Source organism: Ruditapes philippinarum, unplaced genomic scaffold, assembly GCF_026571515.1.
Source record: "Ruditapes philippinarum isolate M1 unplaced genomic scaffold, ASM2657151v2 ctg6265_1_1_1_1, whole genome shotgun sequence".
NCBI lineage: Eukaryota > Metazoa > Mollusca > Bivalvia > Venerida > Veneridae > Ruditapes > Ruditapes philippinarum.
This window is the reverse complement of record NW_026865251.1, coordinates 63,255-85,065: the sequence shown is the minus strand read 5'-3', so window position 1 is coordinate 85,065 and position 21,811 is coordinate 63,255. Positions and strand designations below refer to the sequence as shown.

Here is a 21,811-nt window from a genome sequence, read left to right as displayed (position 1 = left end):
TACTAGTTATGGCCAATCACTGTGTGAAATATGAAAACTTTGTGATAAAAACTTTTCAAGATAATCAGCGGAAACCATTTTGATATTTAAGGTCCTTGTGACCTTGACCTTTGACTTAGTGACCCCAAAATCAATAGGGGTCTTCTACTAGTTATGACCAATCACTATGTGAAATATGAAGACTTTGTGATAAATACTTTTCAAGATAATCAGCGGAAACCATGTGGTCTACCGACGGACAGACCGATGGACCGACCGACAGACAGACCGACATTAGCAAAACAATATACCCCCTCTTCTTCAAAGGGGGGCATAAAAATTTGGTAACTTTTAAGATACACAATCACACTTGTCAAAAACCTATACAAATCTTTATTCCATCACTCATTAATTAACGAGGATTTGTTTTCTTCTTTTTTCGTTTGGATTTCACATCACACAAACACAGTATAGGTCATATGGCAACTTTCAAGCTTTACTGAAGGAGGAAGACCTCAGGTGCCCCTCCATGCGATATTCAGGCACAAACAGGCACCTGAATTAAACCACCGTAGTTTCCTAAGTTAGCTGGATAGCTTCCTCACAAGTCTCTGGCAAGATAATGTAACCCATATTGGTCAGGGGCAAGTGGTTTGTTGTCAACAACTTTAAGCACTCGGCCAAAGAAGCCCCAAACTTATTTTGATGAATTTAATTGATATTAAGTACAACAAGAAAATTCCTAAAAACACTGATTTAAATGTTTGAAACTGATGTTTTTCTGTCGTACAGTGACTTTAACATTTTCTCAGGGGCACTTAAAAGAGGTTAAGGCTGAGGGGTGATTAATTGTTATACACTTGTAATTAAATCATCACCCTTAAGTTCAGTGATAATCAAATCAACTCCATTCATTCATGTAAATAAAACATATATTTTGCTATATTTAGAAACATATTGATTTATAACACATAATAAATATATAAGCAAAGCACTATGTCACAGGTCAGTGCAATAACTGATTAAATGCTATAAAATTTATAAGGTCTTATTCCGTTACTGCACTAAGGTGATGATTTGTTACTTAGTCACATTTTTTCATTTTCAAATTCAAAATGATTAAATTGATTATATTTGTATAGCCGTTAATGTAAATATTTAATCATGTTCAACTTGGGTATTCATATGCAGAAATGTAAATAGTCCAGGGTACTACAGAAACCTATTCACACACTTAAACCTCCCTATAAAACAAGTAGACTTTACTCTAATTGTTATGCAAGTTTCAATCAGTAAAAATTACTTTAAGACACGCAACTCTCTCCAACTTGTTTATACTTGTTACCTGGTTAAAGAGAATTTAATCATTCAAGATTGAAGGAAAACATATTTGATTTTTAAATTTTTTAGATTTTCTCTTTTTTTTTGAAGAAACCATTGCAAATTAACTTCGGAAATTATTTAAGGTATGTAATTTGAAACTGTTGAAAAATTGTGAGGTAAATTATTGTGATAATCCAGATTTTTTGGTTGAATTAACTTTATATCTTTTTCTACTAATTGATTTTTACAAAGGTAGAAATTAAGAACACTTTAATAATTTAGCTACCAATTTGCAGTCTTATATGATGTACACATCAAAATAATAAGAGGATATATTTTCGTTTGAGTGAAATATGGAATATATTTTCACTCAACATGATAAAATGCCACATATTTTCACGAGCCGGGACGGCGAGTGAAAATATGTGGCATTTTATCATGTTGAGTGAAAATATAAACCATATTTCACGCAAAACGAAAAAATAAGCTTTTTATTTAATTTCATTATCAAAGAAAAATGGTTACAAACCCCTTTGCTTGCTTACGCAACTGAAATTGTACAGCACGCAGTAATATAATTATTGTCTTGTTTTGCACGCCATATTTAGCACTACTGCCATATTTAGCACTACATTGTGACGTCACGTAAAAAAACTCTTTAAACGTCTGTGACTGAATTAAAGATATTGGTGTTCGGATTTATTTTCTTAGTTAGACCATTTTCTATCATTCTAAATAGTTTTCAAAACAAAATTCAACAAAAAATTGTTTTGTATTTATCAGATTTTTCAAACAAAATGGCGAAAGAAGTCCCTTAAATTAAATATGAGATTTGACTCCGCCCACTTTCATATTTATATTACATATTTGTTTTTAAAAAATTTGTGGTATTACAAAAACTTTAACGTAAATTCTAAGTCGAAAAAGGGACATAATTCTATCAAAATCCATGATACAGTTACCTCCTCCTGTTTACAGGTTGAGGTCATGATGGTGAACAAATGTGAAAAGTTTCAAAGCCATATGTCAAAGGACTTTGAAAATATTTGAGGTATTACAAAAACTTTCACGTAAATTCTAAGTTGAAAATAGGGCATGATTCTGTCAAAATGCTTGATACAGTTACCTCCTCCAGCCTACAGGTTGGGGTCATGATGGTGAACAAGTGTGCAAAGATTCAAAGCCATATGTCAATGAACTTTGAAAATATTTGAGGTATTACAAAAACTTAAACATAAGTGGTTACGCCGACGCCAATGCTCGGGTGACTACAATAGCTCTACTTATTCTTATCGAAAAGTCGAGCTAATAAATTACATAAAGATCAATTTTACTGATTGAGTCAGAAGCTTATAAAGCTTTTTTCAATCCTCTCTTAAAATTAACCACAATACTCTCTTAAAATTAACCACTGACCTAGAGACCTGGGTGCCGTTTTATCAACAAAGACAGTCATAACTGCCTAGAGACCTGGGTGCCGTTTTATCAACAAAGACAGTCATAACTGCCTAGAGACCTGGGTGCCGTTTTATCAACAAAGACAGTCATAACTGCCTAGAGACCTGGGTGCCGTTTTATCAACAAAGACAGTCATAACTGCCTAGAGACCTGGGTGCCGTTTTATCAACAAAGACAGTCATAACTGCTATCTTATCTTACTTTCTATACTTAGGACCGAGCCTGCAATTTCCACTGTTTTATGAACACGGTTCTACACCCTCAGTCGCAGCTAAGACCGTATTTGGTCATACGACCGTTGATAGACAGCATCCAGGTTCACATGCATGCCATGGCGCATAGTGGTAAACATTTGATTCAAGTAATAATTATATATGCACACAGAAAATATGTTTCTGACAAGACAATCAGATTTTAAGGTCTGTTTGCTAATAACAACAGGGTATATAATAACTCTTTTTGCAGAAGCAAGAGGCATAACCTTGTTGATCACAAATGAATTTGCATCAATATAGTATAACATGTACACAGGTGCATAAGTTCACATGCTAACAACTGTTCTTAGCAAGATTCAAGCGACACTTCTCTGCCAATTTCCATATGGTTCTTAAAGGTGTTCTACTTTTGAAGTTACATGTGACACAAGTCTATAAATGCTATTTTATTGCTTAATCAGATTGATTATTCTACTTTCAGAGAAGTCATGGCTGTCCAAGGTAAAAAAGCCACCAAACAATTTTCATCATCAACAACTTCTATGGGTTCTGATGAAGATCTCAAAGTTTACTGTCAGCCATGTGATCGAGATGGACCTAGACTTCCTGCTCACGGCTATTGTACAAACTGTTTAGAGCATTTGTGTGAAACATGCTTTACAGTACACAAAAGACATACATTATCAAGACACCATACTCTACAAGACAAATCTAGCATGCCTCAGACTCTGTCACCTGTAACTCCAAGACAATCAGATAACTTCACAAAACCATGTCCTAAACACAACATGGAGATGATCAAGTTTTACTGTTATGACCATGAGGCTTTCCTCTGTAGTGTTTGTGTCACACTTGACCATACTGCAGCATCTTGCAAAGTCAATTATATACCAGACATTTCAGACAAGGTCACAGACAGCAAAGAATATCAAGATATATTGAAGGATATCAATGACATGACAGAAAGATCTAGCAAAACACTTCAAGACATTAAGAAACAAAATGATGAATCAAGCAAATCTTTATCAGATGCTTTGACAGACATAAAGAAATTCCGGACAAAAATCAACCAAAGACTGGATGAATTAGAAAGTCAAGTCAAGGAGGCTGCACAAGTCATCCAAAAAGACAATAGAAAGGCTTTGATGAAAGTAGAAACAGTATGTGGAGATGTACAAATACGTCTGAAGTCATCACTGGATGCCGTTAAACGTTTCAACACATCCAAACAATCTAATGATTTGTTCATGGAACTAAAACAAGCCAAACAGATGATAAAATATTATGAGCAGAAGGTTGCCTTGCTCTCAGAAACTGAAGTCAAAGAATACAACTTTGAACCAAATGAGGCAATATCAAAACTACTTGTTAAAGAGAAATCCATTGGGACATTGAGCAGCAAAACATTAAAACCAGATTTGAAGTCTAGACAAAAGTTACATATGGATAATATCTGTATCAAAACATCACAAGATAAGGACCATTGCTATATACAAGGAATGACTCTCCTTACTCCTGATCTTTTAATCGTCACAGATTGGCTTAACAATGCTATAAAAATGATTGATATCAACAGAAAGTCTGTACTAGCTCAGCAAAGCTTTGCGAGTCAACCTTCTGATGTCACATCAGTTTCACAAAATGAAGTAGCAGTCACACTCCCAAGCAACTTTACTGTTCAGTTTATAAATATATCTCAAAATAACTTCCGCAATAAGTACACTGTGAATGTAGATGGACCATGTTTCGGTATTAGCTGTCATAATGATAAAATGGTTGTGTCATTTTTGCATCCTCCAAAAGTTCAAATCCGCCTTATCAATGGAACTTTATTACAGACAATACAAGATGAACATATATTCAAAACACCAAGATATATTGCAACAAGTGACAATTGTATCTATGTATCTGATACTGAAATGAAAACTGTTACCAAGTTAAACTGGCAGGGTGAGGTGAAAGGCAAATATGTTTGTTCAGGACAACCTTACGGCTTGGCAACATCAGAAGATGGGAGTTTATATTTTTGTAATTTTGACAGCAATGCCATAGAAGAGATATCTGAGGACTTTACTGAAGGGGAGATTGTCGTTAAGGATATAAAAAAGCCCCAGAATGTCTTCTGGTCTGCCGAAAGATGTACACTGTACGTAAGCAGTAGCTCTGGGAATGATACAAATGAAGATAACTTTATCAAAATGTTCAAAAAGTAATGATTAGATAAATCGCTAGGATGTGTATAAATGTATGAAGAAAACAAGACAAGAAGCTAAATTCAAAGACCCTGTTTCGTCACACACCTATGTATAACTTGAAGACAGCAGATTTCTTCATTTCCCTTGTCTACGCAACTTCTAGAAAGTTTTCATATAATTTTTATTGCAGAATATATTAACTTGCAGGCGTAAAACTTCACTGCTTCTTGTGTTTCTTCCTGTTCGGGCAGTTCAATATTGTACATCAAAAATTTGAAGTCAGCTTTGCAGAAAGTGCGTTATTGAAGGGTCATCGCGTCATACCATCATGTCAAACAATTAAGTTCATGTTATATCATTAGCAGACAAATTTCGAGTTTCATCAACATGAATACAATTGCAGTGATAATTGTTTGTACCAACAAATATCAAGTTGAATTGCTTGGAGGTACTAGGAACTATACACATGTAGCACATACTGTCAAACCTGCCTATAGTCACTTTAGTGGTCAGTAAGAGGACTGAGCTAAAATGACCGCTACAGTCAGACCACTATATCTAGATTGACATGAATATTGTTATAAGTTATAATAATGGATGAATTCTATTGAAATATATTCATTTTTATTAAAAAAAGCAAATACTATATCAATTTGCAATATACGATGTACATGAAATAGTGTTATTTTTAATATACATGTATGTAAATAATAGTGTTATTCATAATAAACCAGTTTTCTTTTGTAAAATATTGAGTCATATTGTTCATTGATGCATAAATTCATATGTTGGCCATAATTTGACTAATGGAAATAAAAGCCACAACAAACTGGTTTACAGATGGCTAATAACAATCACTTACAATCACTTACAATCACGATACCACAAGATTTTGAAATATTTTGTGAAGCTGTACAATAACGTTTATTTACATTATTTGATAACCTCCAATTGTTATTGCCTTACAAGGCGGGTTGATGGTAAAATAATACGGAATATTATGTTGTAGCAGCTTTCCCAGGCTTTGTATTTTACAACGAGCAGCATTGGAAAATTTATATCTTGTGAGACCATAGGTCAAGTGAGATATCAATTTTCCAACGTTGCAAGGAGCAAAATAGATGGCTTCAGAAACTTACTTCATCATAATTTTCCTTTTAATTATATACCTATTCATTTTAAGTAAAAGGAGTTTCAATATACTTACTTCTTAAAGTAATTTCAGGAAATGAAATGTAGCCTTCATGAATGACGGATGAATACGTAAATTTTGGTTCCTGTTTCCATATGCTACATTATACAAAACTAAGATGGGAACTAACATCATAAATAGTCTGGCACTTCAATATTTTTGTCACTAACATAATACAGAATTTTCTATCTGTTGAAGTGTATTCGTGCTTCCAAATTTGCATGTATTTTAGGGAGAAAATTTATAGGTATATAATAAACACTTTTATATTATACTATTCCTTAAAAATACATATAATGACTTACAATTCCAGTTAGCTGATAAAGATCTTTATTACGCTGTATTTGTTCGGCCAGCTTCTTTTGTAGGTCAAGTAACGCCACATTTTCCTCCTCCGAGGTGATCTGACCCAACAGCCTCGGTACAGGTGGTGGTGGTAGTGGCACCAAGTACGCTCCAGTGGCTGACTGGAATAACCAACAACACAAATATAATATGAGCCGCACCATGACAAAATCAACATAGTGCGTTTGCGACCAGCATCGATCCAAACCAGCCTGTGCATCCGTGCAGTCTGAACAGGATCCAAGGTGTTCACTATCAGTTTCTCTACTTGTTATAAGCTTTGTATGCGAACAGCATGGATCCTGATCAGATTGTGCGGATGTGCAGGCTGGTCTGGATCCATGCTGGTCGCAAACACATTACGTTGGTGTTGTCATGACACAGCTCACAAAATATACAATAATAAAACACAGCAAGATGAAAAAAAAAAAAAAAAAATTTGTTCTTGCACTTTATTTAACTTTTATCATGTTTCTTTAAATCTACAGGTCAGTTAACTAACTTGATAGCTTCTTCAATTGCAAGAACTCAAATGTAGTAAATAGATTAAAGTCCTGAACAACCTCACTTTCTTCCACTAGAATATTAAAAGCGAGAGATAACAAGACAACTGCATGTGGTGTTAGCGCTCAACAGTTAAATAGAGGATATTTGTTTAGTTCAGTGTAAGATAGGAATATATTTCACCGAGTGAGCATCAAAAGGTATATTTCACGAGTGGCACAGCCACGAGTGAAATATGAACTTTTGGTGTTCACAAGCTGAAATATATTTCGATCTTATACTAAACTAAACAAATTTTCTTTTTATTATATGCAAAGAAACATTTTAAAAAGACATTAAACCTAAAAATGAATGAAAAGCACACCAAATAATAATACAACGTGACGTCATTTACTTAAAATGAACTTAATGGGCTTTAGTCATGTGGACACTGTGTTGTTTAAGGACAAAGAACACCTCCAAGTAGAAACACTAATTTTCTGTTAGCTAGCCAGATAACTTCTTTACATGATAGAACATTAACTCACTGATGGGATTCAAACCCACAGCAATGGGGTTCAAGTGACGCTCAGTCAGAAACCTTAACCACTCAACCTCAGAGTCTCCTACACCTCATTTCATTCTATAACAGGGGGATAAGTAGAAGAGCACTTACAGCTATTCCAATCAGCATGCTTTCTCCCACCACAAACTGCATTTTCAGTCCAAACAATCCATTCATACTTCGCATCTGTAACAAAACTTGTATTATCATAAATTCTAAATGAAAAAATTGTATCATCAAAAATTCTAAATGGAAAAATTGTATTATCAAAAATTCTAAATGGAAAAATTGGATTCTCAAAATATATAAATGGAAAATTGTATTATCAAAGCTGGCAATTGAAAAATTGAATTATCAAAGCTTATAATGAAAAAATTAGACTATCAAAATTAATAAATGGAAAACTGTCAAAGTTTATAATGTAAAAATTGGATTATCAAAAATTATAAATGGAAAACAGTATTATCAAAGCCTACAATGGAAAAATTGGATTATCAAAGTTTATAAATGGAAAAACTGTACAATGGAAAAATTTCATTATCAAAATTTAAAAACAAAAAATTTCTCATCCGATTTATCAAATAGTAAACTGTTTCTTTTTAAACTTATAAAACTTGCTTTTAGATAATGATTTTTACTTACTTTAAGTTTGTTCATTAACTGATTGTGTAGATCATATTCCAGAAATGGCAGAATCTGAAAACAAACAAGAAGTAAGTTATTCTCACAACAGGATTTGTCAATCAATTATCTTGCATATCAGACTTGAGTTTCCGTTAGTTTTACTCTTCCCAGCATGAGGATGCCAGATGAGTCATGTGGTATACTATGGCATGCTTAAGATGACGAAATTTCACCGATATGAATGAAGTTGTCATTTCATATGCTGTTGTAAGAAAATAGTTATGGGTGTAATAACATAAATTTCCATGGATAATTGTTTCATTAAGTTAAAGAATTTAAAATATGACGTAATATGGTAGAATATGCAAGAAATATGTTGAAACCTGCCCATTGCCTGTAACTTGGCATTGTCTCGCTCGTTACCTCAAAGGTGGACCCCCCGGGGACGGATTTCTTTTCCCCACAATAATGAAAATATTATTTTCTATAATTTAATTTTTCTTGAAACAAGTAAAAATTTTTATTTTAAAAAAAAAAGCAACTAATTTGCAAATTTTCATTTCTAAAAAAAGCATAAAATTTTAAAAAATAGCAACATAGTTTCTTGGATGGCTTTAAAAAATTTTGTTTGGATTAATGAATGCTTTTTGAAAAATTATGATTTTTTTTAAAAATGAAACAAAAACAATTTTTAATGTTCCCTTATAATTTAGATAAAACTTTTTTATTTAGAATTTCTAAAAATAGCCTTTTTTCAATTTTTTTTTAAAAATTGCCCCAATTTCTATGAAAAATTAAATTTTATTTTTAAAGGCTTTTATAGTGAGTTCTTTAAATTCTAAAAAAAAAAGAGAATTTTTAAAATAAAAAATGGCCCCATTTTTCTAAAATGATTAATTCCTTCTAAAAAAGAAAAAAATGCGAAGAACTAAGCACCAATTACAAACTATTATTTACAAACTATTATCTTTTTTTTTATTGAAGAGTTGTCTCCCTTCCCAAACACTTGTAAAACTTTGCTGAAATATTTTTATAATAACTTACATCACTAATCTCTTTTGCATTTGCTTCAGCTTTGCTGTTTATTTTGGGTCTTATAACTCTGTAAAGAAACAGGAAAAAATGTAGCAAAAATAAAGGAAAAATATAGTAAAAACAGGGAGAAAAACACATTCCTCTTTTGTGAAATCTCAGGAAGAATTATAAAGAGATAGTTTCCCTTACTGTACACAATTTTCCAGACATACATAATTACCTCCCTTGATTTGACTATAAATCCAGAAAAAGGCTTTTGAGAATAACTGCAAATTGATAATGAAATTTTGACATCATTTGAAGACAAAAATTTTACTCACAAACATTGCAGATGAAGATACAAATTTTGTTCCAAAACATGACCCCTTACCCTTGTTTCTTGTTGTTTTTTTGTTGTTGTTGTTTTTTTTCTTTACATGTTTCTGTTATTATATACTAAGATCATGCAAGGTTTAAATAAAAAGAGAGTATTGAATAAGTGTAAGTTAAAATACTGAATTCATTAAACAAGTTGAATAAAATTATATTATGTGAGCCTCTGATGAGCATATCATTTTTTTCAATGAAATCAATAAATTTAGTATTGAATCAACACACAAAATATAATTTACTATTTATCACATATCCAAAATAAAGACTGTTTACAGTAAAAATATATAACATTTTTATTGACACACCAATGGTGTTCTAACATTAAGCCTGTATTTTTCTTTGTAAAAAGTAAATATATACATGGCCATGCAATACAATTTTTACAAAGTAGCAAAAGCAGCACTTGTTTTGTTTTTGTTAAGTTTTACTGCAAATGAACACAGTTTGGGCTGTATGGCACCAAACGGGGAATTTTGGTGACCGGTTTAAAACTTTGCAACCCAGGGGAAACCCCATCTGGATTAAATTTTAATAAAATGTTAGAAATTTTTTCCCTTTATTTAAATTTTTTTTCTATCCTTTAACCCCCCCCCCCCCAAAAAAAAAAGCCCCCCCTCAGCCCAAAAAAGGGGCAAAAGGGCACATTTTTTTTGATAAATTTTATTATTTTTGTTTTTTTAAAGTTTATCTTAAGGCAAATACCTTAAACATACCAAACCTGGCTTTTAAAAATGAAACCTTTCCAATTTTTTATTCTTTGGATTTATTGTTGAAAATCATCATACAAATTCCCTCCGAAAAATTTTAAATTTCATATTTACTTTTCTAATAAGGGTATTTTTTTGATTTCCCCCAATATTTTATTATATTAATATGCAACCCCTCCACACCAAAACATGCACCTTGACTTTGGACCAACTAATCCATGGACTTATAAAAAGTACCAATACTCCAAATATTTGTACTCTGAGAAATAGTAAGTTGGTGTGATGGAAGAATTGAGAAAACGGACCTGGGCTAAAGGACGAACCAAAAACTACATGCTCCAATGGAAATATGGGGATCATCAAAAACCAAAAATCTTTATTAAACTTTAAGTATACTACATGTACATACCTGCAACATGCACATTGTGACAGGTTGATAGGAAATGGTGCAGAACTAGGTTTGTATGGAATATGGCACAGTGAACATGCGAATCTTGGGCTGCCATCCTCTGAACTGTAAGAAAAGATTAGAAACAACACAAAAAGAATAATTGTTTGTTTAGATTGATTATCAGTTTGAACTTCTTATTACAATTCTTATTCCCCCTCTTCGGTTTGATTTCAAGATATATGAACACTTATGGTGCTCTTTCAACCACCAAAGTTTACTTTAAACAATTTCAACATTCTTTTTTGGCCAAAAATACAATTCTTTCCTTAACCAAGTAGTGAAATAAATAATCATATCTTTTAATTTTTTTCTACAACAGTTTGTAATATTTACCTGCCACCACTTCTTAACGTCATCTGATTGGCTAAATTTACATCTACAAAGAGTTTCTTCCCCTGGTCCCTCTCTTTTTCCGTTGCAAGATTCCGGTCCCCGGCTGACACCAGTTGCTGGGAGTTGGCCTTGGGTTGCAGATATTGGTCTAGGTTCAAGTTGACCTTGGCAGCTGTGCCAGTGGCTGACAGCAGTATTAATTCATCACTTAAATAAATACATGAATATAAGGTAAAAACCTGCAAACAACATAATCCCTTGGAAGCATTAACCACAACAAAATTACATGAAAATTGCAGACTTGACGGTTTGATTGAGTCTGTACATGGGGGATAATGAATAAGTGCAATACCCTCACACCCCCTAGCACCGGCTTTAGAGGTAATCAATTCTCAACACTAAATAGAGCTCCAAGAACCAGAAAAATATTAAAACACTTGAAAGCTGGAAAAGTTCATTCTAGTAATTTAGTAAGTAAAACATATTTACTTGAAAACATAAATATACATTTACCAGATAGAAGTTAATTCACAGTAACCAATGACGGCGTGACAACCCATGGCTCGCGTATGCGAACGAATCTCAGTACGTACCTCATTCCACCAGGCATCTCTTGTCTCTGGCTCCTCTATAATTAACACATAATAAATTTGAGCCGAGTCACAACAAAACCAACATAGTGGGTTTACGACCAGCATGGATCCAGACCAGCCTGCGCATCCGCGCAGTCTGGATGCGCAGTCTGATCAGGATCCATGCTGTTCGCTTACCAACTCTATAACAAGTGGAGAAACTGACAGCGAACAGCATGGATCCTGATCAGTCTGCGCATTCGCGCAGACTGCTCTGGATCCATGCTGGTCCAAAACCCACTATGTTGGTTTTGTCATGGCACGGCTCAATTATTATATACTAAAAGTGCTTTATATATCATAATTTATTACTTGGCATCATTTGTATTTCTTGGAACAAATTTGAAATTTTTGGAAAAATTGACTCTAATCTCGAGACGTGAAGCTTTGAGATGAGCGAGACTAAAAAAAGTGTTTGAGTACCACACTTAGTACCATATTATATACCGGACAAGGTGCACCACACTAAATACCGTATTCCAGTATATACAGGACATTAATTTAGGCGCTTGGATGATCAAATGCTGAAATCTCGCCTTTTCAAATATCAAAATGCACTATCAGATGTCTAATTCACCTGTTCACGCTTATTTATATATGATAATGAATGAAAAATGTAAGAATTGGCAAAAAAAAGTTTTATTCTTCTACTTCATGATCAAGATTATATGCAAATCGTACCTACAAAGAACTGCCCCAACCACTATAGGTGAGTTAAATTCCCTTTAAGATCTAGTGAAAAAAAAGATCAGTAACAAAACTTATTCAAATGCATTAATACTAAATACAAACCTGGATTGTGGATTTTTTATCTAAAAGTTTAATGGATCTGGCAGCAACCACACCACCTATATGTATGATAAAACCAGGAGGAAAAGATGTCATTGTAAACAATGGATACTCCTGAAACAAAAAACATAAAAAAATTGTCATCAGAAGTTATAAACTAAAGCCATTTCAGTTCAAATAACATACTTGAAGTAAAAACATTTCATTCAAATTGCATACTCAAGAATATTAAGTGTCTTTGGAGTCTTTTTGTTAAAAAATTTTTTTTTTCAAAACTCCTTCAATGTATATTTTGTAAATTTGCCTAATGCAAAAGGTTACCTGATGGCAAATGGAATTCAATTTTCAAACAGATATCACTTCATCTACTACTAAACATAACTGCCTGGCATAACTTAAGTATAGATTTTGAAAGATCAAGACCCATTGTGTTTTCCAAGCATTATATTTAATCAATCTTAGATCCACTCCTACCTGTACCTACTGTATGACATTATAGTATTCAGTATGATTAAGGTTTTAAGGAAACTAATTTACTTCATCAAATTCATCTAAAGAAGAAAGAAAATAAGGAAATGAGCTATCACACAAGATTTTAAGTTCATGAGTTTAAGGTCATACCATAAGTACAATATTAAGTTCAAGGTCATACCATAAGTTCAATATTAAGGTCAAGGGTCATACCATAAGTTCAATATTAAGTTGAAGGTGACACATACCATAAGTTCAAAATTAAGTTCAAGGTCATACCATAAGTTCAATATTAATCTGCTGCGAGCATGGTTTGGGGAAATTTTTGGTTCCACTTCCGCTCCCACTTCCACTGCTTCCAGCAAGACTGCTCCCTAAAACATGTAACAATGTAACACATGTATTTGATAATAATGCATCATAGGGCATGGGGCAGCTAAATTTTACTCTTTGGGTTTAAGAATACAATGTAAACTTTGTTTTAAATTTGTAAAAAAAATTTAAAAAATAATACTCATAACAGCAATTCCGATGTCCTCAGGAAAAAGGGGGTTTTTTTAAGTTTTTTTTATGTTTTTAAAAAACAAAAATATAAAAATTTTTTTTTTTATTGGGCGCTTTAGTTGCAAGACCCAAAGGAAGGTCATATGGCAATTTTTCCCGCTTTTTAAAGGCAAGGAAAATTTTTATTTTTTTTGTTTGGGAAGGTTTTTTTGGTTTAAATACCCGTAAAGTTTTATGGTGCTTTTCAGCTTTACTGTTTGGGGGAATACCTCAGGTTCCCTCTTCATGGGGTAACACTCTTTAATATCTTCAAAAACCAAAACCCTTTAAACCCTTATTTTCTGCCAGTAGAAGCTTTCCCAAATAAATTTTTTTTTTACAGAATGATTTTGAAGCAAAACCTATTCAGAGGTGATTTTTTTTTGTTATATGGTAAAGACCACCAATAAACAATATTTTTATATATTTTGATCTTAGTTTAGGAATAAATTTCAAAACTAATACAATAAACAATAAGTAATACAATCATCTCTAAAAAAATCTAGAACTTACCTTTAGGCGGAGTGCTCATATCTGAATCTGAGGACCTCCTATTGTTTGGCGGTCCACTTGGAGGCCCCGTAACTTTCATAGGGGAGGTTGTACTACGTGCATGTGAAACTGGTGGGGAGGAGGGCGCTAGGTTTTCCTCTGGGACAGGAGAGCTGTAAGTGAAATCAAAGGCAAAATGCGAACGCTCAGAGCTGTGATCTGATGGTGATGACTTAGACATGGGCGGAGCCGTTAGAGGATGGGTGTGGCTAATTGTGAGTGATCTTTGCCTAGGTGAGCTAGGGGTGGAGTTATTTTCTACAGTGTGTGCAACAGAGGTGCTCATTTTAGTAGAATGACTGTTTGATGTAAGTGTGTTGGAAGGTACCGGTGTTAGGGGGTGTGAGTGAGGAAGGTGTAAAGAGCGTCTATGGGCGTGTGACTGGGTGTTACTGGTTATGACCAGTGGCATGCTGATATACAGAGCTGGCACGATAGGTCGCTGGTAACTGAAAAGAAAAGAGAAATGCAAAATGCACTAAATATCAGAGGATTAGTATTCTACGTAACGTATAATTCCAAGCAACAAGAAGTTTGAAAAAAGACATTCTAGTAAAAAAAGGAGTAGATAAATGCAGAGCTAAACAATGTCAAACCAAGAAATCTGGCAACTTGCATGCATTTCTTAAGAATTCTCAATACAAGGAAAGCTATTTACTTAAGCTGCATATTTTTTACGAAGAAAGTATTTATTTGTATAATGCACTTGTCTTACAGAAGGAGAATAAAAACTCTTTAAACAAAACTATGTACTGTATAAAGTCAGAAAGACTGTTACAATAAATGAAAATAATAATATCATGATATCCTACTTAGTATCATATTTAAATGTATTAGATGTGGCTGATAACAATTTATTGCTTTTTTCGATTAACTCTGAATCTGCCAAAATTTATTATGTTTTTATCATTTTTGGAAATCCTTATCTTTGGGGGTCTTTTAAATTTTATGAAAAAATTAAAATTTGCAGCCACTTTTTTACTGGAGCTTTGGTACAGGGGTTTTTAACTTGGAGGCCCCCATTTAAAAAAGGGGAAAAAACGTTCCTTTTTGGGGGAAAAGATCCCCCAAAAAAAACCCCCCAAAAAACAAAGTTTTCAGGGGTTAAAAAAAATTTTTTGCAAACCTTTTTTTTGAAAAACTTTTAAAAAATAAAAAAATTTTTTGGGTGAAAAACAAATTCTTTTTTTTAAAAATTTTCCCTTAAATAAAACTATAAAGTTTAATATTTTTTCAAAATCATTTTTTTTAAAAATTTTTAACTCAAAAAATTTGCAATTTAAAATTTCAAAATTTTCCCCAAATAAAAACCCCCCTTTTTTTTCCCTTTTTTAAAAAAACTTTTTCTTTATTTTTTTCCTTTTTTAAAATAAAAAACTTATCAGCCCCCCCCCCCCCCCCCCCCCCCCCCTGCAAAAAATTTTCAAAAACTGTTAGTTATTCTGAAATAAAATCGAAAAAAGTTTTTTGATGGTTTGATGAATTTGTTATTTATTAATAGGCTGATGATAAAGGATGAGGAGGTTGGTTTTTGTACTTTCAGTTTAGCAATAACAAACTAACAACTTCTCTAATTAGTCCCAAAGAAAACATGCAAACCATTTTAGTAAGTTCCCCAGTAACCACAAATGTCTGTTTCAGTCCAAATCCAAATATCACCTCAGCCCCCCATACCAAAATTTATATAAAAATAAAGTATTTCATCATTTGGTTAACTTTTTTCCCCAGTTAACATTAAGTGTATGCGTCACATTTTTCTGGGCTATTTTCCAATTTAACGGCAGTAACAATGACTGTTGCATTGAGGAAACCTTCGAATATTTGCCCTAATTATTGACCAGAATATAAATCTTGACATGAAGATGAAAAGTTATAACAGTGCAATAGACTTACTCCAGAATTAAGAATATTTTGGATTCTTCCTAGTTAATTCTGGGGTATGAACAAACATTTTACAGTTACAGCTTTGAAAATAAGCACATCAGGTTTAAAAAATTTTTGTGACTGGGATAAGTTTGTAAGGTTAAAACGGGGAATTTAAGGTTTTTGGTTTTGAAATTTTTTAAATGAAAAACAAAAAAAAATTTATTTTTTAATTTTTTGGCAGAGAAAAAGGTTAATTGTAAAATTCAATCCAATTAAACATGGCCATAAAAAAAGGTAGTAAAAGATAATTTTTTTAAATAAAAAAAAAATCTTCCAGTTTTTTTTTTCAGAAGGCCTCCTTAAGAAAAAAATAAAAAGTTATTTAAAAGTTCTAGTTGTATAGTACAAAAGGTAAGGAATCAAAATCTAGAAGGTGAATTAAAAAAAAAATGTTAATCAAACTGATTAGAGCATTGAAGATGTGTCTTACCAATATAATCTAAATTCGTGGACCCGAATGACATTGACAAACTCCCATGAAAATAAAATATTACCTTTTATATAGAAACAAAATATCACACGCCTAAACACTATTTTTAATCATTGAATTTCAACTTTCTGACCTTGACCTTTGACATTTTGTATTGAATATTAGATATCAGACCTCCATTATTATACATGTATTTGGCAATGTACAGTATTCTCTCGAACAACATAATTACTAAAATATCGACTGAATTCAGAATTATCAGGCCAGACTTTTAAACCCATTTTCAACCTTTGACCTTTTTTTAAAATAATGACCTTGTAGGCTTTGCAATTAATACACCCTCCAATCTCTTTTACAAATGTGTTTGGAATTTCTAACTAAAACCTCAAACCAGTGACTGAAAAATGGCCAAAATTATTAATGTACTTAGCTTGAAATACAATTCTTGCAATTACTGGTTGAGCCAAACTTAACTACGTAGGACAAACTATATTTTTGTATTTCAATATCAAAGGACTTAAAGTGCTATAAATAGTAAACTGTCCATATGACCTATAAAAATGTAAAAAACGTTTTTGCAAAATTGACAGGACAATTAATATTACATTAAAAAAATAAACAATATAAACATAATGTCTATCTTGTTATATCCTTGCTTTTCAATTGACAAATAAAAACTAAAAACTTGTTTCATTTCTTAACAGTGAAAATAAAAGACAAAGATTATGACAAAGAAAAGTTAACAATCAAGACAAAATACATCAATCAAGATCAAAGTTAACAGAAAAGACAACAGACAACAATAATGACTAAAGTTAGCAAGGAGAACAAAATACGGCAATTAAGACCAAAGTTAACAGAAAAAACAACAAAATACAACAATAGGGACCAAAGTTAATAAGGAGGACAAAGTTAGGAAATTTAATCCAAACATGATAAAGAAGAAAAAATACAACAATGGAGACCAAAGTTGATAAGAAAGACAAAGAGCAAGGGTAGGTAAAGGATAGGTAGAAAGACCAAAGGAAACACAATAGATCCAACTTTTGAGACCAAAGAGAGTACTAAAAGACCAAAGTCAACAATGGAAACCGAAGACAACAATCATAACAAAGTCATAAAGGAGACCAACAAAACAAATAGAACAAAAGACATCAATTATGACTTAAGATACATGTACAAAAATGACCAAAAGCAACAAGGAAAACAAAGAAAACAAAACATTGATAGAAAAACAACAATTTACAACACAGACAGACTTTTGGGAAAGACAGCAGAGTACAACAACAAAAAACTGAACATTAAAAAGAAGTCGGAGGCAAGGAAAAAAGCCACACCAAAGACAAAAAATAAGTACATTATACAACAAGGTAGATCAAATAATATCACAGGAATATCTTAGTGACATGACATGTCAGTTGTCACAAAAATATAAAAATATTAGTTTATTAAATAAAAACATTAATATGGTTAATATATAATCAGATGATTTGTTTCAAAGAGAAAAGAATGATAACTACATGCACAAAAAATCACCACAATCACTCATCATTCCTGAAAATACAGTCAAAATCCTTGAATATAGCATGTAAGCTGTGGGTGGGTTTACCCTATCTTACATTTTTAACTTGATTTTTTTTTTAATTTTGTCATCATCAAACTTTACAATGCTGATTTGTTTTTGAAATTGGCAATAAGCTTACACAATTTAAAAAGTAAATAAAGAAATTTTAAAATCACCATCAGTACCGAGTTATATACCGGCTTGCAGGCTGAAGACTAAATAATTTATACTTATATTAATTTATAATATATAAAGTACAAACATGGAATATTTGAAGGATTTTGACTATATTTCAAAATATATATATATTACATACATGAAATCTTACCAAATCTAACTATTTTCTAAACTGGCTTTCTACCCCAATGGTGTATATTGAGCAAAAAATATCAAAATTTGTCATTAAGAATAAACCAAGACTGGTAAACAGTCTTTTAAACATTTCAATTTTAATTAGAATGGTACTCATTATCAAATTCTAAAAAGTTTCCCTGTTTTGAAACTGGCTGGAACATTATTTTGTCTTGTTGTTTCAAGGGAGAGAATTGTATGTTTCAAAGGGGAAATTCTTGTATGTTGCAAAGGGGGAGATAAATGTATGTTTCAAAGGGGGAGATTACTGTATGTTTCAGAGAATTGTATGTTTCAAAGGGGGAGATTACTGTATGTTTCAAAGAGGAACTGTATGTTTCAAAAAAAGATAACTGTATGTTTCAAAGGGGGAGATAAATGTATGTTTCAAAGGGGATTTTAATTGTAATTTCATTCAAAGGGGGAGGTTATTATATGTTTCAAAGGGGAGATAATTGTATGTTTCAAAAGGGAGATAATTATATGTTTAAAATGGGAGATTATTGTATGTTTCAAAAGGGAGATAACTGTATGTTTCAAAGGGGAGATAACTGTATACTTTAAAGGGGAGATAATTGTATGTTTAAAAGGGGAGATTATAGTATGTTTCAAAAAGGAAATAACTGTGTGTTTCAAAGGGGATATAACTGTATACTTTAAAGATCAGATATTTGTATGTTTCAACCTGGAGATTATCATATGTTTCAAACGGACGGTAAAAAAATATGATGGCCTAGAGTCAGCAACAATAACTAGCATAATAATCTTGTTAATTCATCGAACAAAAATGTTGCCAATATTTTTAACAAAACCCTGGAAATCTCCACCTAGAATATAATTTCACCCAAACACACTTAAAATCTTAAATGGACTTGCCCATCTTATAATCTGGACAAAACTATTCATCATTTTTAGGGGAAATTTGAAAATATATACTGATTGAAAATCAAACACTGTGTACATCATGATCAGACAGTATGGGTCAGTGATTTTTCACCTTATATAATAAGGGCCCATTAAAGGCCTTCCCATTTAAAATTTTCTTAAAAATTATGCAGTTTTCCTAAAAAATCTAAACCAGCATTTTAACTTCCCAAATTCCCAAGTTTTAGCATTAATATTTCCCAAAATCAAGAGGCTAAAGCCTTTTCCCAAATGAGTGAGAAAAATGAATGTGGGTGAGCCCCTGCTGATCTTGGACTGTTCTGGTTGCACAATCATAATTTAAAAGCAAAAACAAAAATAAAAAAAAACCTTTAAGATAATTAAGTTTTAGAACTGGTGCCAAAATATTATAACATCCTTAAACATATTAATAAAATATAACAGCACAAAATTTAATGCATTAAATTAAAAATCAAAATTTATACAGAAAGGACTTTATAACCCAAGATTTCATGGCAAATATTTGGCAGTACATGACATGTAATATGTAAAATGTAATATGAGCTGCGTCATGACAAAACCAACATAGTGTTTTTGCGACCAGCATGGATCCAGACCAGCCTGCGCATCCACCCAGACTGATCAAGATCCATGCTGTTCGCTATCAGTACCTCTACTTGTAATAGGGTTTGTAAGCGAACAGCATGGATCCTGATCCGACTGCGCGGATGCACAGGCTGGTCTGGATCCATGCTGGTCTCAAACACATTATGTTGGTTTTGTCATGGCGCGGCACATATGTAAAACACAATATTCCACTGAACTTTTCCATAAGCACATTAGAAAAGCTTCAATTTGTGAAAGACTTTTACCATACAGCAATTCAGAAAAAGTGAGATACTAGTTACAATGTATTTGAAATAATAGAATTTCAAATTACCGTATTTTACCTTAAAAATGCACCAGTCCTGAAAGTATGCTTTTTAGACAGTGATATCCAAAATTTCTAGTATTCGATTTACATGCTCTTGTGATACAGTAATGGATTTCTGAAGTCCATGTTAAAGCAATACCATTCAACAATGCACTCAGAATTAAAATCTCTTTTCATTGTTAACAGTTTTTGCTTTGAAAAATAACAAGAGGGCCATGATGACCCTAGATCGCTACCCTGACCCATCAACCACATTCAAGCAATGTCTGCATTCTGACCAAGTTTGATGACAATTGAGTCAAAAATGTGACCTCTAGAGTGTTAACAAAGTTTTTTTCTATATTTGGCCAGTTAATAATGACCCAGGTGACCCATATTCAAACTTGACCAAGAAATCATCAAAACAAACTTGCAGCACAAGCTATATGTGATATGAGTATTAGAGAATGAAATGTGATACGCCCCTGCAAACACTCTATCAAAAATATCTTAATATTTCACCACAAATGGAAACAATTTTTACATAGTTACTGTATATGAAAAAATACCATATATATACCAACAAGTCTTAATAAAGTAAAGATTTAGTCTTTCACAGTTTTACTGCAGTACACAGAAGTATAGCATATTATCACTAAGAATGTCATTAAAGCAGCATTCTGTTTTGGGTTTTTTTCTGTTGGAAAAAACAATAACTAAGTATTTCAGTAATTTTATTGTGAAAAAGTGCATCATATCACTGTTTAAAGCCTTCTTGAAACAGCATCCCATTGAGCTATTTATAACACATAATTGACCTTTTGTCTAAAAAATAATACCAGGAAACAATTTGTCTGCTTTGGTAATTTAAAAAAAAAAGAGCAAACCAGTAGATTACATGTATCAAGGGGTATTTTCCACCTTAATTCTTTTGATCTGACAATATATGAAACAATTTATCAAAAAAAAAAAAAATGGAAAGCTGGAGGCCACTTCAATTAACACTTCGTGCTTAATTTATCTAATACAAAAGTGTTGGCACATATTTTCTCCATGAATATTACATATTTTCACTAAGACTGTCTACTATCATTACTAAAATTTACTAAATAGCACATTACTTAGACTCTATAGCATCATAAAGAGTGTCACATTCTATCACAAAGTGTCACATTTCATTGTAACAAGTGTCACAAATTATCAAATATTTTCACCAAGTGTGATTCATATCAAAGATTTAAGATAAATTCTATCATCATTATACTTTGATGATAGCTTATATCATTCAATTATTTATCAATATCTAAATTAAAATACCAATTAAAGCTATCACTAAGGATATCACTTAGTCCATTCAACACTATATAATTAATTGTACCAACAGTGTCACCTATTTTCATCAAAATGTCAATATTATCACTCAGTGTGTCACATAGCTGTCACATATTATCATCATAACTACAAACAAAACAAATTCA

General features: G+C 32.3%; 1 protein-coding gene across 1 annotated transcript in view; it reads right to left on the bottom strand.

Annotated features, from left to right (window-relative positions):
* Nucleotides 1–21,811, bottom strand: part of LOC132728363 (C2 domain-containing protein 5-like) — a 79,028-nt gene that overhangs the window by 31,063 nt on the left and 26,154 nt on the right. Inside the window, 11 exon segments of the mRNA XM_060714017.1 lie at nucleotides 6,668–6,829; nucleotides 7,867–7,941; nucleotides 8,398–8,451; nucleotides 9,424–9,554; nucleotides 10,817–11,007; nucleotides 11,278–11,484; nucleotides 11,791–11,905; nucleotides 12,702–12,717; nucleotides 12,720–12,812; nucleotides 13,449–13,543; nucleotides 14,226–14,713. Coding sequence (XP_060570000.1) covers nucleotides 6,668–6,829; nucleotides 7,867–7,941; nucleotides 8,398–8,451; nucleotides 9,424–9,554; nucleotides 10,817–11,007; nucleotides 11,278–11,484; nucleotides 11,791–11,905; nucleotides 12,702–12,717; nucleotides 12,720–12,812; nucleotides 13,449–13,543; nucleotides 14,226–14,713 — 1,627 coding nt within the window.